This window comes from Nanorana parkeri, unplaced genomic scaffold (assembly GCF_000935625.1).
Source record: "Nanorana parkeri isolate BGI_ZX_2015 unplaced genomic scaffold, ASM93562v1 scaffold456, whole genome shotgun sequence".
Lineage (NCBI taxonomy): Eukaryota > Metazoa > Chordata > Amphibia > Anura > Dicroglossidae > Nanorana > Nanorana parkeri.
The window spans coordinates 722,209-736,843 of record NW_017306724.1 but is presented as its reverse complement, the minus strand read 5'-3'; the positions used below and the strand labels follow the sequence as shown (position 1 = coordinate 736,843).

Genomic DNA, 14,635 nt, shown 5'->3' with positions numbered 1-14,635 from the left:
CTTTGGAAATGGAATCAGTGAGCATACCATGGAAAGGAAAACACAATATTTCTCTTCTTTTAGGAGCTGATTATGAAGAGACAAGCAGGGCCGGATTTACTCTCTCTGCTGCCCCAAGGCCAGGTTTCTCAATGCGCCCCCCTAGCCGCCAACCCCACGGAGAATGGCAGACCTGCAGGCTGCATACAAGTGATCTTGGCGACATCACCGAGATCACTTGTACAAAACAAGCGGCGGCTTCCCCGCTGTACATTAAGCTCTGCTTGCCCAAAGCAGTGCTAAATGTAGAAATAAAACTACACTCCCGGAACTGCATGTCCCGGGCATCGGGAGATAGAAACTCCACACCCCTGCTGCCCCAAGGCCGGGCCTTGTGGGAAATCCGGCCCTGGAGACAAGGACACCTTTTCTTCTTGAATGTCCAATGTCTCATAGATGGCCTTTCAAAGATCATCCACATGCTTCAAGGAAAGCTTACATCTGAAGGTTCTGGCATCCCTGTCCTATGGAATATCATGGCTAGGAAATTCTACCTAAGCTCACCCAGGGAATCCTCATCCTCTGTTTCTGCATTCCCCACACGTGTTGATGGGCAGCACATTGGCGTACAGGTTAGCACTTCCGCCTTGCAGCACCGGGGGTCTCTGGTTTGAATTCCAGCCAGATCACTATCTGCATAGGGTTTGCATGTCCTCCCCTTGTGTGGGTTTCCTTCGGGTACTCCAAAGACATGCTGGAGGGTTAATTGGCTCCTGTCTAAAATTGGCCCTGTATGTATGTGAGATAGGGACCTGAGATTGTAAGCTCCTTCAGGGCAGGGACTGATATGCATATCAAGTGCTGCGTAAATTGTCGGCGCTATATAAATACCAATAATGGAACCGGAACAGAAGGCAGTGAACCCACTTTGGCTCAGAAAGTAGGGACCTGAAGGACTGAAAGGTAGAGGTCATTTCCTTCTTAACACTAGAAATACAATCCTTCTAGGTTACAAACCAATTTTTCTACGCATTTCCGGCACAAAGGTTTGCTTCAGATGCTGCCCAACTTAATGGTATAACCCCCAAGTCAAGTATAACCCAGCAGTCTCTGAATTCCTGTGTCCCTCAATGGACAAGAAAGAAATAGGATTTTTGTACTTCTTGTAAAATATTGTTCTTGTAGTCCCATTGAGTGACACAGATCCCGCCCCTAGGTGCTTATATTCATGCTGACAGTATTGCTTTCCTACAAAACTGGAGCATGCTTATAATGGGAGGGAATATACCGGTTTGGACTACAATTTTGTTTGCCTGTGGAACGTTGTTAATGATTTGTACCCATATAGAATGAAGTTCCAGAATAATGTTGTTGCCCTTTCCTGGGACCACAGTGGAGGAGAACGATCATTGTATTTATATACACCACTTCACAGATGAAGGCATTGCCAGGAAAGAGTTTATTTGACCAGATAAGTAGCTTGGAGGGGTAGAGATGGTCACCTTTAATGTGCTTTTATATACGGTTATGTTTTGGAAGACGTGAGGGCCTGGCTTCTGTCCATACATAAAATCGATTGTCCTTTACAGGGGGAGAATGTCCCTCGCATCCCCAGACTCTGCAGAGCTTAATCAGTTTGTCCAGAGTCGGCCGTGACGGCCAAGACTTGGTTCCTCAAACAATTCTTGTTCTTAGAGTAGAACCAATCACACAGAATGATGTCAGTGTCTTTAGTTAAGTAGAATGGAGACGTCTTCTTCATAGGAGTGTCTGTCTGATGATACAGATAGCAGGGGAGAGTCCTGTAAAGTGTCTTCGCTCAGCTGGAGATGCTCCTCCATTCTGTCGTTGTCTGAAATAAGAGAAAAGGAAACCTTGAAAACCCAAAACAGACTTTTCCTGTTTCCTTCACAAATCCAAAATGTGTGTACAGTGGTACCTCGGTTCGCAAACAGGAAGTTCGGCAAACGTTTGCTTCCATTCATGTGCTCAGCATCGGGTGATGAACACATAGGAGAACTATGGGGAAAAGACCTAACCCCATAGTTCTCCTTTAAGTTTGTGAACCGAGGTACCACTGTAATAAGAGACCAGGCAAAGCTATGTAACTTATACCCACCATTCTTGGCATAACTCAGGAGGACAAGGGCACCTACCATCTAACGTTGCAGGACAAGGAACCTACCTTCCAGCTTTCCAGAGTGATGCTTCTTTACATGAGCATTTCTGCTTCCACTTTGGGAGAAGCTCTTCCCGCAGATGGGACACTGGTGAGACTTCACACCTGCCCGGCAAACATCAGAAAGGAGGCTCATCACATTGTGCACATACATTGGCTGCTTCTGGTTATACAATAAAGTATGGGAAGGTTGAGGGTTGACTAAAGGTGGTACAAAGTATATAGACAAAGCTTTATTTTGGTTAGACTGGTTATATCTATACTTGTTTATGAAGCTAGTCCTGTTTTATACTTTTATATTAGCTTCCATACTGACCTCGCCAGAATCAATTATAGCTTATTCCTTTGCTCATACAGCTACCTTTAGCGCTTTGTTTCTTTTGATCATACTAGGTTCCACCTTTTTCAGAGCAGCTTGGGGTATAACTATTCACATTTATTCACATTTATTCTTATTTTATTAATTTAATTAATTTAATTTATTACTAAATTTTATTTTTCCAGAAGCGCAGATTTATTTGTTCACAAAGCTTTAAACATGCTGCATCAGACCCACTACCATGCTGATCAACGGGTTCTTCTAATAATATTTGGAGGAAGGGCTCACATGCTGTGAGATGTACCAACTCCACCTCATCACCTGTTGTAATGTTTTATGGAATGGAGAGGCCTGCACTGCATGGACCCTTATATCCGAGAAGGTTGGCAGGGAAATAAGACATCTTTGGATGGAAGATATTGGATTATAGCTCCATGTGACGAATGCAATTCACACAATCACATTATATGGGGCAGTTGCATGGTTATACAGAATGTTGGGAGCTTTCCATACAGTGGATGCCAAGGATAAAACTATCACTGGCTAAACATTACCGCTCACAAGCAGACAGCAATACACTATGTCTAAGACATAAAGGCCACAGACAGTCTTTACCGGAATGGACAACCTGATGTTTGCGCAGGCTGGAATACTCGGCAAATGACCGGCTGCACCCTTCCATCTCACACACAAAAGGCTTTTCTCCTGCAGGAAGACAAACCATTAGTAAATGGCCAAATACAAGCCGAGATCCAGTGGCTTCTGCCACCACTCACCAGTGTGAATGCGAAGATGGTTCTTCAGGTTTCCGGCTGTTGTGAACTGTTTGCCGCAGCCAGTCTCCGGACACAGGAATGGTCGTTCACCATTATGAGTGCGCATGTGGACTTTCAACCTCTGAAGAACATAAAAACTCTTCCCGCAGCCCTCTGCTGGGCATGTAAAGGAGCGGTCATTCCTAAAACCAAAAGGACAGAAGCAGTGAAAGGGGTGGTCAGTTCATCCAAAAGCAGGATGGTGAGGGTTGTCAGCTTGGAGCTCCTCTGATGTGAATCACAGAATGTATCTCTGCTGTAGTATTTCGGCCGGTTTGTCAGCTAGCTAAGGGTCAGGATGTAGCACGGATGTCGGGAGCTGCAGTGAGACACGTCTGCTCAGTCTCACATCCCGGCCACGCCCCCATCTCTGCTGATATTTAGCGATGATATGAACAATAACATTTGTCTACATATGGTGACAGTGTAAGGATTTCCGGGGACGTCCAGAGTGGAACGCACCAGGAAGAGGATCACCGCCGTCACGCCCCCTCACTAAGACGCCGGCCGATGCGTTCCACTCTGGAACAGGGAAAGCGGCGCTAGGGCTCTCTTTCGATTTCCTGCACCTGCGGGCTATTTAAAGACACCTACGAGGTTAGCAAGGCGTTCCACTATTTCGGATCGAACGCCCTGGTAACCCTCCACCCGAAGACAGCTGAGCCACCTGCTACATCAGAACTTCTAAACACCACCACAGCCTGCCAGGAGGATTCACTTCAGCAGCTACCGCTCTGCAAACTGCAAGTACTCTGCACCTAAAACTGCAGTCCTTATCTTAGTGAACCTCATTGACTATATACCTTACACTGAAGTACTAATCTAGCATTGTGATCCTCATTGACTTTATACGTTATACTGAAGTACTAATCTAGCATTGTGATCCTCATTGACTTTATACGTTATACTGAAGTACTAATCTAGCATTGTGATCCTCATTGACTTTATACGTTATACTGAAGTACTAATCTAGCATTGTGATCCTCATTGACTTTATACCTTACTGAAGTACTTTGTGCCGTGCCACGCTGTGCATTATATCCGTGCTTGTACCTAGTACCTGTTGCTCGATTCGGGACGCACAACGAACTACGTTATGTTACTTTGATGCTGACGCTGCCTAGTCATTTTCTCCTAAGTTACGTGAATCGTGTGTATTAGCCACATTGTGGTCTATGAAGTAATAGCCACTACTAAACGTTTTGATCTATGTACGGTCTATGATGCACGAACCTCTAACTCACCGTTAGATTGTGAGTGACGCCAGAGGTTCAAGCCTGAATTGCCGTCACACCCCTCACCCTGAGTCCAACTCCCCCTAAACTCCGCAGCTGAGATCCGGATTCTATAATCGCTGAGACCTGGGCGTGACAGACAGGTACAGATGTTTCAAAGGATAAGCACACTGTCAAACAAAGTGTACTTATGCTTTTTGCAAACATCCCCCCCCCAACCATGCCAACATAGCTTCTCTTCCCCAGATGCATGCTTACCATGCAACTGTTCCTGTGGCCCTTGGGGTTTGTTTTACATCCCTCTGCCCATCTCTCCCATGCACCGGCTCAGTTTTCCATAGGGTTCTATGGGTCTGTTTCGCGAGGTGGAAGACGCCTGGCAGGCCCAGCTAGCCTACTGAAGATCTGCCAGCAGGATGTATACCAGGGGTAGCCAAACTCCGGCCCTCCAGCTGTGGTGAAGCCACAAATCCCATGAAGCATCTCTCTCCGGGAGTCATGTCTGTGGCTGTGAAAATCTTGCAATGACTCATGGGATTCGTAGTTCCACCACAGCTGGAGGGCCGCAGTTTGGACAACCCTGATGTAAACAAACACCAGAGGCCGTTGGCAATATTGCAACTGGGAGGGGGAAAGGATAAGGTCACTTCACTTTTTTTTTTTTAAACTAGAACCATAAAAGTCTGGCTTGCAGTCTTTCAGATAACAATTAGTCAATGCCCAAGTTGTGAAGACCGCCGACTCCTATGCATCAGTTTTGGGATTTCTTTGTAGTTTACCAAATTAGGGTGATCACGAGAGGACACAAAAGGTTATATAGTCCCCAGTTGTTGTATTGCTGCAGGAAAGTTACCTGTGTGTTTTCAGGTGGTATTTCAGGTGCGTTGGCCACACAAAGACACGGTCACAGCCCTGGTATGAGCAGTGCAGACGTTTCTCTGATGCAGAAGCTTTTGGTTCAGCTTCAGGGAAGTTATTCAGTGAAATTTCCACTGGAGGAAGAGAAAATTAATGTTAGGGTCAGCCCCGGTATCTATCAACACTGCAGAAGATCCATCTTCTAATTTAAAATCACATGCAACCCTAACACACACAGACGCACATTATGCCTACCCGCCTAATATTGAGTAGGTCCCCCTTTTCCTGACCCACCGAGGTATGGACTTCACTAGACCTCTGAAGGTATGCTGTGGTATGTGCCACCTAGCCATCAGTAGCAGATCCTTTAAGTCCTGTAAGCTGTGAGGTGATCGGCCTCCATGGATCGGACTTGTTTTTCCAGCACATCCCACAAATGCTTCATTGGATTGAGATCTGAAGAATTTGGAGGCCGAGTCATCACTTCAACGATGTTTAGGTAGGCGATACGTGTCAAAGCAACATCCATATCATACCAGGCCACCTTCTTCCACTCCTCTGTGGCCCAGTTCTAATGTTCATGTGCCCACTGTAGGCGCTTTTAGCAGTGGGCAGGGTTCAGCGTGGGCACCCTCACAGGTCTGCAGTTACGCAGCCACATATGCCAACAACTGCTATGCAGTCTTCTATTGGACTGGACTACATGGGCCAACCTTCGCTCCCCACGAGCATTAATGAGCCTTGGCTGCCCAACTGGATTTCCTTCCTTGGACCACTGCAGACCTGGAACATCCCACTGTTCCAGGTCTGCAGTTCTAGAGTTGCTCTGACCCGGTCCATGCCAGTTCTGATAGAAAGGCGTCTGAACACACAATGCACCACAGTTTGTTGCATAAGGGGCTGTGTAGCTGCAGACTGGTCAGGTTGCCCATGCTGACTTGTGTTCACCATCAATAGTCCCTACGATGGGCGCATAAGCATCAGCACTAGATCGCAAAGCAATGAAAGAAAGTGGCCTGGTCTGATGAATCACGTTTTTTTTTATATCATGTGGGGCTGGAGGACCTAAGCTATAAGACAAGGTTCCTGAATTTAAACTTGTTCACTCTGGAAGTGAGGAGACTAAGGGGGGACTTGATGGACTTGTGTCTTTATTCAACCTCAAATACTATGTGGATAGCCGGTTGCGTGTGTCACTTTCCTGGGGAAGAGATGGCACCAGGCTTCAGTATGGGAAGGAGGTGGAGGCAGTGTGATGCTTTGGGCAATGTTCTTCTGGGAAACCTGCCATTCATGGATTACTTTGACACGTACCACTTAACTAAACATTCTTACTGACCAAGTACACCCCTTCATGGAAACAGCATTCCCTGATGGCAGTGGCCTCTATCAGCTGGATAATGATCCCCGCCACACTGGACAAATGGTTCAAGAAGGGTTTGAGGAACAAAGCAACAAGCTTGAGGTCAAGAAAGTTCCATAGACTCACCGCTCCATTCTAACTTCCGCTGCAGTCAGTCCACATTCTGGGTGCAGGCTATAGTGTGCTTCCCACTTGTTCAAACGAATCCTCAAAAGATCAGCCGCACAAAACCACAATGAGTGCAATCCAAAAAGTTTATTGAAATAATCCAAACGGCTTCGAAAAAACAAGTCAATCCAAGAGAACAATGAACAGCGTGTACATGAGCATCTCCCACATCACGCCAACGCCTCTCATCACCTTAATCATCATAAACCTCTATGATTAAGCCCAGGTGGTGAAACAAGATGCTCATGGTGATGTACACGCTGTTCATTGTTCTCTTGGATTGACTTGTTTTTTCGAACCTGTTTGGATTCTGTGCGGCTGATCTTTTGAGAACAAGTTCTAGGTGTTGACTTACAATTTACAGGACTTAAAGGATCTGCTACCGATGGCTTGGTGCCACATAGCACAGCATACCTTCAGAGGTCTAGTGGAGTCCATGTCTCGACGGATCAGGGCTGTTTGGGAGGCAAAAGGAGGACCTACTCAATATTAGATGGACGGTCATAATCTTTTGGCATGTGCACGTGTTTTTTTTTTACCCGCCCCCTCCCCTGTCTGTTCCCCCAGTCAGCGCTGGAGGATCGGAGCGGGGGGGAATCCCTGTGGGTGAGCGGTGACGGACAGTCACGTCTCTCTGCAGGCACAGGATCGAGAAGAGAGCAAGCAACAGTATGTGTTCACTCACTTCCCGATCTATTGAGCCGACGTGTGACAGTTTCATTGTCACACGTCGGCTCCAACTAGGAGGCCGAGTGATTTTCACTCGCCTCATAGTTCTCCTTTAAATATTGCTTTGGTAATGAGCCCTTCCATTATTGCTGGATAGCTTGGCCTGCATATCAATGTGGAAAATAGGAATTTATATAATAAATACTACCATTACATACAACTATTCTAAAAGCAGATTGCTTCCCATAGGGATCCTTTATACTTCCACTGGCTGCTGACTACTCAGCAGTTCCATCCAGACTGGTCTGCAAGCAAGCTGGTGCCAGGAAATGGCGGCTACGCTGATGCTTTACAGATAACAGTGCCGTGGGCACCGATATTGGGGAGAACATACACCGAGATGACTGCAATGGTGTAATGAAGCATTCTCGTCATTTGTTAGAAGAATGGGCACAGCGAGGATCTGATGTTGTTAGAGACATGTCCTCATAATGTGACTTAGTGCTTTGACTCCAATGAATCATACGGATGACCCCGGGCCTTTTATATAAATCAGACATTCCATGATGGTAAGACACAAAGAAGTCCCTCTGCTGCCAGGACTAGTTATTACCATTATTGCTATTCTTTGCATGTTTTGCCAGCTGTGCCCGAGTGGCAGCGATAAGGCTATCATGAGCCAATTCCTGAACCCGCAGGAACCATGGTGTACTGCTGTCTGTGCAATCATTGGACAGGAAATCATTTCCAGATTCTTCCGCTTCATCGTGAACAAACACTAAATGTTCTGACGGGGACCCGAGTCCTGGAAGAGGGAAAAAAATCAAAAAGTTAGCAGTGATGGGTGAACGTAACAAAGAAGATATCCTCTCAACGGGGGAGGCACTTTTATAGCTTAACCCAAAACAAACACATTGAATACATTGCAGATTACCAGTCCATAGATGTGGTGGCTTCTTTAGTTTTCGTTTTTTTCAGGTACATCAGTGTACATCTGCAAATACAGAAAAATAGATCTTGCCAAAAGTCCAGTGTGGTTGTGAAATGAACTGAAGTCTTAAACAATGCTATCTGTTCTTTAAGCTAATTTATGTCATTTACAAATCCCATCCCCATCCAATGCAGATGGAGAGGAGGTGTCTGTAGACCTAAAGCAGGAGAGCGGCCTAGGGTGACAACACTGCTCCTCTATAGATTCAGTACAGCGAGTGAGCGTTGTCCCCCCTAGGACGTGAAGTGTGTTGCTGGCAGGATCACCAGGTAAAAAAAACGAGGAGAAAAACTAAATGCAGTCAACACAACTTGAGACTGGTAAGGTGCAATATAACAGGAATGTTTGTACTCACCGTAAAAGCATTTTCTTGTGATCCAGTGAGAGGCGTAGTAAGTCATGTGCTGTCGGGTTATACTGCCCACAGTTGCAGACAAAAAAAAAAAAACCCTGTAGGCCAGCTCAGAATAACCCTTTCTTTAACCGTGACTGTGTAGCAAAACAGTAGTAAGAGCATGGGTCATAAACAGAGGTGGAACCGGTGTCCCTAAAAAAGGATGTTTTTTTGAAGTGTCCAGAAATAAAAAAAAAAAAGGTTCATATCCAACAGAGTATGATGGATGTTCGCATACCACACTCTTATGGGCCAACAAGGAGCTATGAGGATCACTAGATCCTTCAAGGGAGGAAAGGCATAGATCATCGATCACCATGAAGGCTCGTGGATTTCTTGTCCACAATAAAACATGTCCAGTTTGTTGTTGAGTCAATATGCAAGAAGAGCCATGAACATAGTCCCCCCTCCAAGTACTCGCAAGCCAAACTGCTGAAAGTAGGTCAGGCATCCAAAATGTGATCCAGTCACGGTAGGCTGGCAGTATGAATGGACTGAGGATTGGAGTTCCCCATAGCCCTCCTATGCTGAAGCAATGGTGGGAAGGGGCTTCCTCTGTGCAGAATGGCAGAAATGAGCACAGACAGTGCACGTGAAAAACTCCACCCTGTGGATGGCATCAGCGCTCGATCCTTCAGCGGTAACTGTATCGGTGGAACAACTGACAGAAACCAGAAAACGTAAGGCGCTCGCTCCTAATAGTGAGGTAGCTCATTGATGCATGGACCCGACCATTACCAGTAAGTCTAAACTGGGAATTTCTCCAATCATCTTCCAGGACAGCAAACAGAGGATAAGTAAGCACCCAAAAAACACAAGCCTGCCTTCTCTACGGGGGAGGGGGTGTCTGTGGAACTTTTCTGCCAAGAGCAAAGTCTTTCTGTGAGAGGACCTCCACTCTATAATGTTTGACTAAGGCAGGGGTCAGCAACCTAAAACACTCAGAGCCATTTGGACCCGTTTTCCACAGAAAAGAAAATGCCGGGAGCCACAAAACCCTTTTGACATCTAAAATGAAGATAACACGGCATATATTGTTTTTTACCTTTATGCCATGTATAGCATGTATATAGGTATATGTGGGCTTAGTAACGCACTGGACTCTGGGCTTAGTAACGCACTGGACTCTGGGCTTAGTAACGCACTGGACTCTGGGCTTAGTAACGCACTGGACTCTGGGCTTAGTAACGCACTGGACTCTGGGCTTAGTAACGCAACCCCCCTCCCCACCCGCTCCTCATTCGGACTCACCTGCCAAGCCTCACAGCCAGCATCCCATCCAGACAGTGTGCACTGCAGGGGGCGGGGCATGTGACACACACTTCTCCTGTCCCGCCGACTGTTACTAGGGACGCGGCCGGGAGAGCAGGCGAGTCACAAGACCCGCCCCCTTACTGAGAAGCCCGTCGGCAGTGCGGGGCCCCGGGACCCTGCACTGCCACATATTCCACCAGGGAAGGTGGCCGGGACCGGACCCCCCCACAGCTTCAGGCCCCAGGGATAGTTCCGCCCCTGGACAGGGAGCCACAGCAGAGGGATGAAAGAGCCACATGCGGCTCCGGAGCCGCAGGTTGCCGACCCCTGGACTAAGGTGTCCTGCCTTGACCATACAGCTGCCCTGCAGATCTGTGCCACTGAAGCCCCAGCCGTCTCTGCCTTTACTGGCGCTGGAACACCAAAACCTTCTTCCTTATAAACAGAAGAAATGGTTTGCTGAATCCATCTAGCTATTGATGCCCAAGAGGCCTGCAAACCCTTCCTAGCCCCAGAGAAAAGTACAAAGAAACGACTTGATTTCATTGAAGGTCGGGTAACTTCTAAATATCTAAAGGAGGCAACGTCTAACATCAAGAGAATGAAAGACCTCTTCTCTGGGATCCTTGTTCTGATCACCAAAAGAAGGCAAGATAAGCTTCTGGGCCCTATGAAAAGGAGGATGAGGGGGGTGGGAGGGGTTTTTAAACTGTTTCTGATTGCGTTTCCTGTAGAAGGAGGAACCAATCATCTCTCAGGTTCCTTCCCTGGAAGATGATTGGGGAAATGCTGCTTCATTCCTACTTTAAGTCTCTGTTTCTTCTACAACTTGGTGACATCACCGGGTTCAATCCTCATCACACTAACCCCAAGAACCTCTTAGAGACCTGCAGTAGTACGGATACTACTGACCTGCCTTGTCAAGAACCGGAGACACATTTGGCCTTCTGAATCTGAAGCTGGAGGGTTAGCTGTATTTAAATAAACCCACTGGAGGCCTCCGACACCTGCGTGATCAGAGTTACAGGAGGGATATGGAAGGGGTTAATGTGGACAACCCCTGGATTCAGTACAGTTACTGGGTACATCACATAGATGTGGGCTGGTTGGAAAAGATGGACAACCAGACAGACATGCAGACAGAGAAGAGACGTGTAGAATGGTTACCTGATCTGGCAAGATTAAGAAGGATGAAGGATGAATTGTCATTGGCTGGTAGATCTTGTAGCAACGATGACGGCTCCGACGGTGATAAAAGAGCGCCACTCTTATCATCTCTGGTATCTGAACCTGGGTCAAGATCCACCTGAAGACTGTTGAGAAGTGCTGGGATGGGCACCTTACATGGCATCCTCTGCACCACAGGGGCATCTATCCGAGAGAGCAAAACATCATCACCAACCCAAACAACAGTGCAAAGAGAAACGCGTACAATTCATCATTACCAACAATGGAGCCCCATGCAGCACCACCACAGACTATCTACACAGCACCACCACTGAGGTCAGGGGTATGGGAGTCTAACAGAGGACCTCTGCCGATCCCACTGAAACATCTAATCTGGGGGTCTCAGATGACCTCTGCTGGTCCGCTGCAACATCTAATCTGGGGGTCTCATAGATGACCTCTGCTGGTCGCTGCGACATCTAATCTGGGGGTCTCATAGATGACCTCTGCTGGTCGCTGTAACTTCTAATCTGGGGGTCTCATAGATGACCTCTGCTGGTCCGCTGCAACATCTAATCTGGGGTCTCATAGATGACCTCTGCTGGTCCACTGCAACATCTAATCTGGGGGTCTCATAGATGACCTCTGCTGGTCGCTGTGATTTCTAATCTGGGGGTCTCATAGATGACCTCTGCTGGTCCGCTGCAACATCTAATCTGGGGTCTCATAGATGACCTCTGCTGGTCCGCTGCAACATCTAATCTGGGGGTCTCATAGATGACCTCTGCTGGTCGCTGCGACATCTAATCTGGGGGTCTCATAGATGACCTCTGCTGGTCGCTGTAACTTCTAATCTGGGGGTCTCATAGATGACCTCTGCTGGTCCGCTGCAACATCTAATCTGGGGGTCTCATAGATGACCTGCGCTGGTCCGCTGTAACTTCTAATCTGGGGGTCTCATAGATGACCTGCGCTGGTCCGCTGTAACTTCTAATCTGGGGGTCTCATAGATGACCTCTGCTGGTCGCTGTGATTTCTAATCTGGGGGTCTCATCGATGACCTCTGCTGGTGCGGTGTAACTTCTAATCTGGGAGTCTAATGGATGACCTTTGTCGGGCCCTAGGTATCATCTAAATTGGGGGGTCTCATAGAGGACCTTTCCTTAGTATCATATAATCTGGAGGCCTTATAGACGACCTCAGCCTGCTCCCACTATGCAATCCAATCTGGAAGCTCTGCTGGTCCCTCTGTAGAATCTAATCTTGGAGGCTTTATAGAGGACCTCCTCCAGTCATCCTTGGTTCCTGACCGTCATACCCACAATAATTCTCACACCCAACCTACAGACCAGAGTAGAGAAAGACCTGAGGTCAGCGGTGAATTTACTTGATACAGGGGACCCCGACATCACCAGACTGCAGACCCCTAACAGGAGATGGTCAGAGACTGCAGACCCCTAACAGGAGATGGTCAGAGACTGCAGACCCCTAACAGGAGATGGTCAGAGACTGCAGACATGGTACAGGAGATGGTCAGAGACTGCAGACATGGTACAGGAGATGGTCTACTTCTCAAGACGTTGAGCCAGTGACTGCATATAGACTATAGGAGGAGACTGACGGGAGTTCCCGGCTATTACTCTAGAAATCGGCGCTCCCACCTTTGTGCTCCCTACAGAGGTCACATCAGACATTTCTTAGCAGATCAGAGGGAAGAACCATAACACGAGGGAAGGGGACAAGTCATGAGAATGACATAAAACGAGTCATGTGACTACTGGAAGGCGGTCTAAGGACGAATTCTCCTTCACTGGCCCCAGTGGGCGCCTAAGTCTGCAGGGGCCCTGAGGGTCACATACACCAAGTGCACCTGGGCAGAGCTGCTCCTACCTGCATAGTGCAGTCTACCTGGAAGGAGGAGGGGGCCACATTCTGGGGCCCCGGGCAGGAGGGACAGACTTTCGCCCAGAGGAATGGAAGCATTCTGTACAAACTCCACCAGCAGCTGAAAAGAAAGAAGAAGATGAAATCAATATGACACCTGGTGGGGCCCAATGAAGATGGCGGATAAGGGGGGAGGAACAGCGGCAGAGACAGTTCATGGGAATAAAGTGGGCGGAGCAGAAGGTAAAGCAGATATGGGTGGAGCAGAAGTAAAGATGGCGTCAGTGACAGGAACACGTGGGCGGAGTTACCAATCACCTCCGGTTTAGGCTGCAGCTCGTCAGATAACATTGGAGCAGCTCCGCTATCCAGGAAATCCAGCGCCACCTGACAGAGAGAACACCACAGGTCAGAGACATGCAAATATAAGGAGCGCAGCGGTGGGTGGAGCTAATGATGAATGTGCGCTTTGTAATCGGATAACAATCATTCCAAGGGGCCCCCCCGACACCCATCTTCCATAGACTCCTAACACCCACCTCCAGGGGCCCATGACATCCATGTCCATAGACCCCTAGCACCCACCTCCAGGGACCCCTGACACCCACCTCCAGGGACCCCTGACATCCATGTTCAGAGACCTCTAGCACCCATCTCCAGGGGCCCCTGACACCCATGTCCACAGACCTCTAGCACCCATCTCCAGGGGCCCCTGACATCCATGTCCAGAGACCTCTAGCACACATCTCCAGGGGCCCCTGACACCCATGTCCAGAGACCTCTAGCACCCATCTCCAGGGGCCCCTGACATTCATGTCCAGAGACGTCTAGCACCCATCTCCAGGGGCCCCTGACACCCATGTTCAGAGTCCTCTAGCACCCATCTCCAGGGGCCCCTGACACCCATGTCCAGAGACCTCTAGCACCCATCTCCAGGGGCCCCTGACACCCATGTCCAGAGACCTCTAGCACCCATCTCCAGGGGCCCCTGACACCCACCTCGTTGCTCTCCAGCTGACAAGCCACCAGCACAGCTCAGGAACTGAACACAATCCTCATCCTACTGAACGTGAACGGACACCAGAAACAGTCCTGTCACATGACTATCAAACACCCGCCCCCCGCATGGATGGGCCAATCATCGATGTATGGTAACAGGAAGTAATTCTCTCAGCCATTCAGGAAGTGGGTCTGGCTGTGTAGAAGGCGGAATGAGGGGGAGGGGCGTTCTTAGCCCTGCTGCTGCTTCAGGACAAGTGTGTAAAAACGTTCTCCAGCTGCTGAGGAACTACAAGTCCCATAAGGCATTGCATGACTCTGACAGTCGCAGGCATGACTTGCAGAGGCAGATGCATGATGG

The 14,635-nt window shown here is 48.2% G+C and overlaps 1 protein-coding gene across 4 annotated transcripts; it reads right to left on the bottom strand.

Moving 5' to 3' along the window:
• Positions 1-1,670: 1,670 nt before the first annotated feature.
• Positions 1,671-14,374, bottom strand: ZNF410 (zinc finger protein 410). Of its 4 annotated transcripts, none has more exons than XM_018560461.1 (10): positions 14,275-14,374; positions 13,594-13,662; positions 13,300-13,396; positions 11,392-11,595; positions 8,199-8,390; positions 5,381-5,519; positions 3,254-3,435; positions 3,093-3,182; positions 2,162-2,263; positions 1,671-1,825 (listed from the first exon to the last, which is right to left on the bottom strand). In XM_018560461.1, exons 2-10 carry the CDS (start codon positions 13,624-13,626, stop codon positions 1,710-1,712), a joined length of 1,155 nt encoding a protein of 384 aa, XP_018415963.1. In that variant the 5' UTR covers positions 13,627-13,662; positions 14,275-14,374; the 3' UTR covers positions 1,671-1,709. The 4 variants fall into 4 exon arrangements, with proteins under 4 accessions (XP_018415963.1, XP_018415966.1, XP_018415965.1 ...); XM_018560464.1 differs by having other exon boundaries at positions 1,671-1,831; positions 2,165-2,263; XM_018560463.1 differs by having other exon boundaries at positions 5,381-5,516.
• Positions 14,375-14,635: the final 261 nt, after the last annotated feature.

Coding starts and splice junctions, on each gene's coding strand:
- ZNF410 (XM_018560464.1), bottom strand. CDS start 13,626: ATGTTATCTGACGAGCTGCAGCCTAAACCGGAG. Junction 3,436..5,380: donor TACCACCTGAAAACACACAG/GTAACTTTCCTG, acceptor TTTTGGTTTTAG/GAATGACCGCTCCTTTACAT. Junction 1,832..2,164: donor TCACTCTGGAAAGCTGGAAG/GTAGGTTCCTTG, acceptor CTCTTATTTCAG/ACAACGACAGAATGGAGGAG.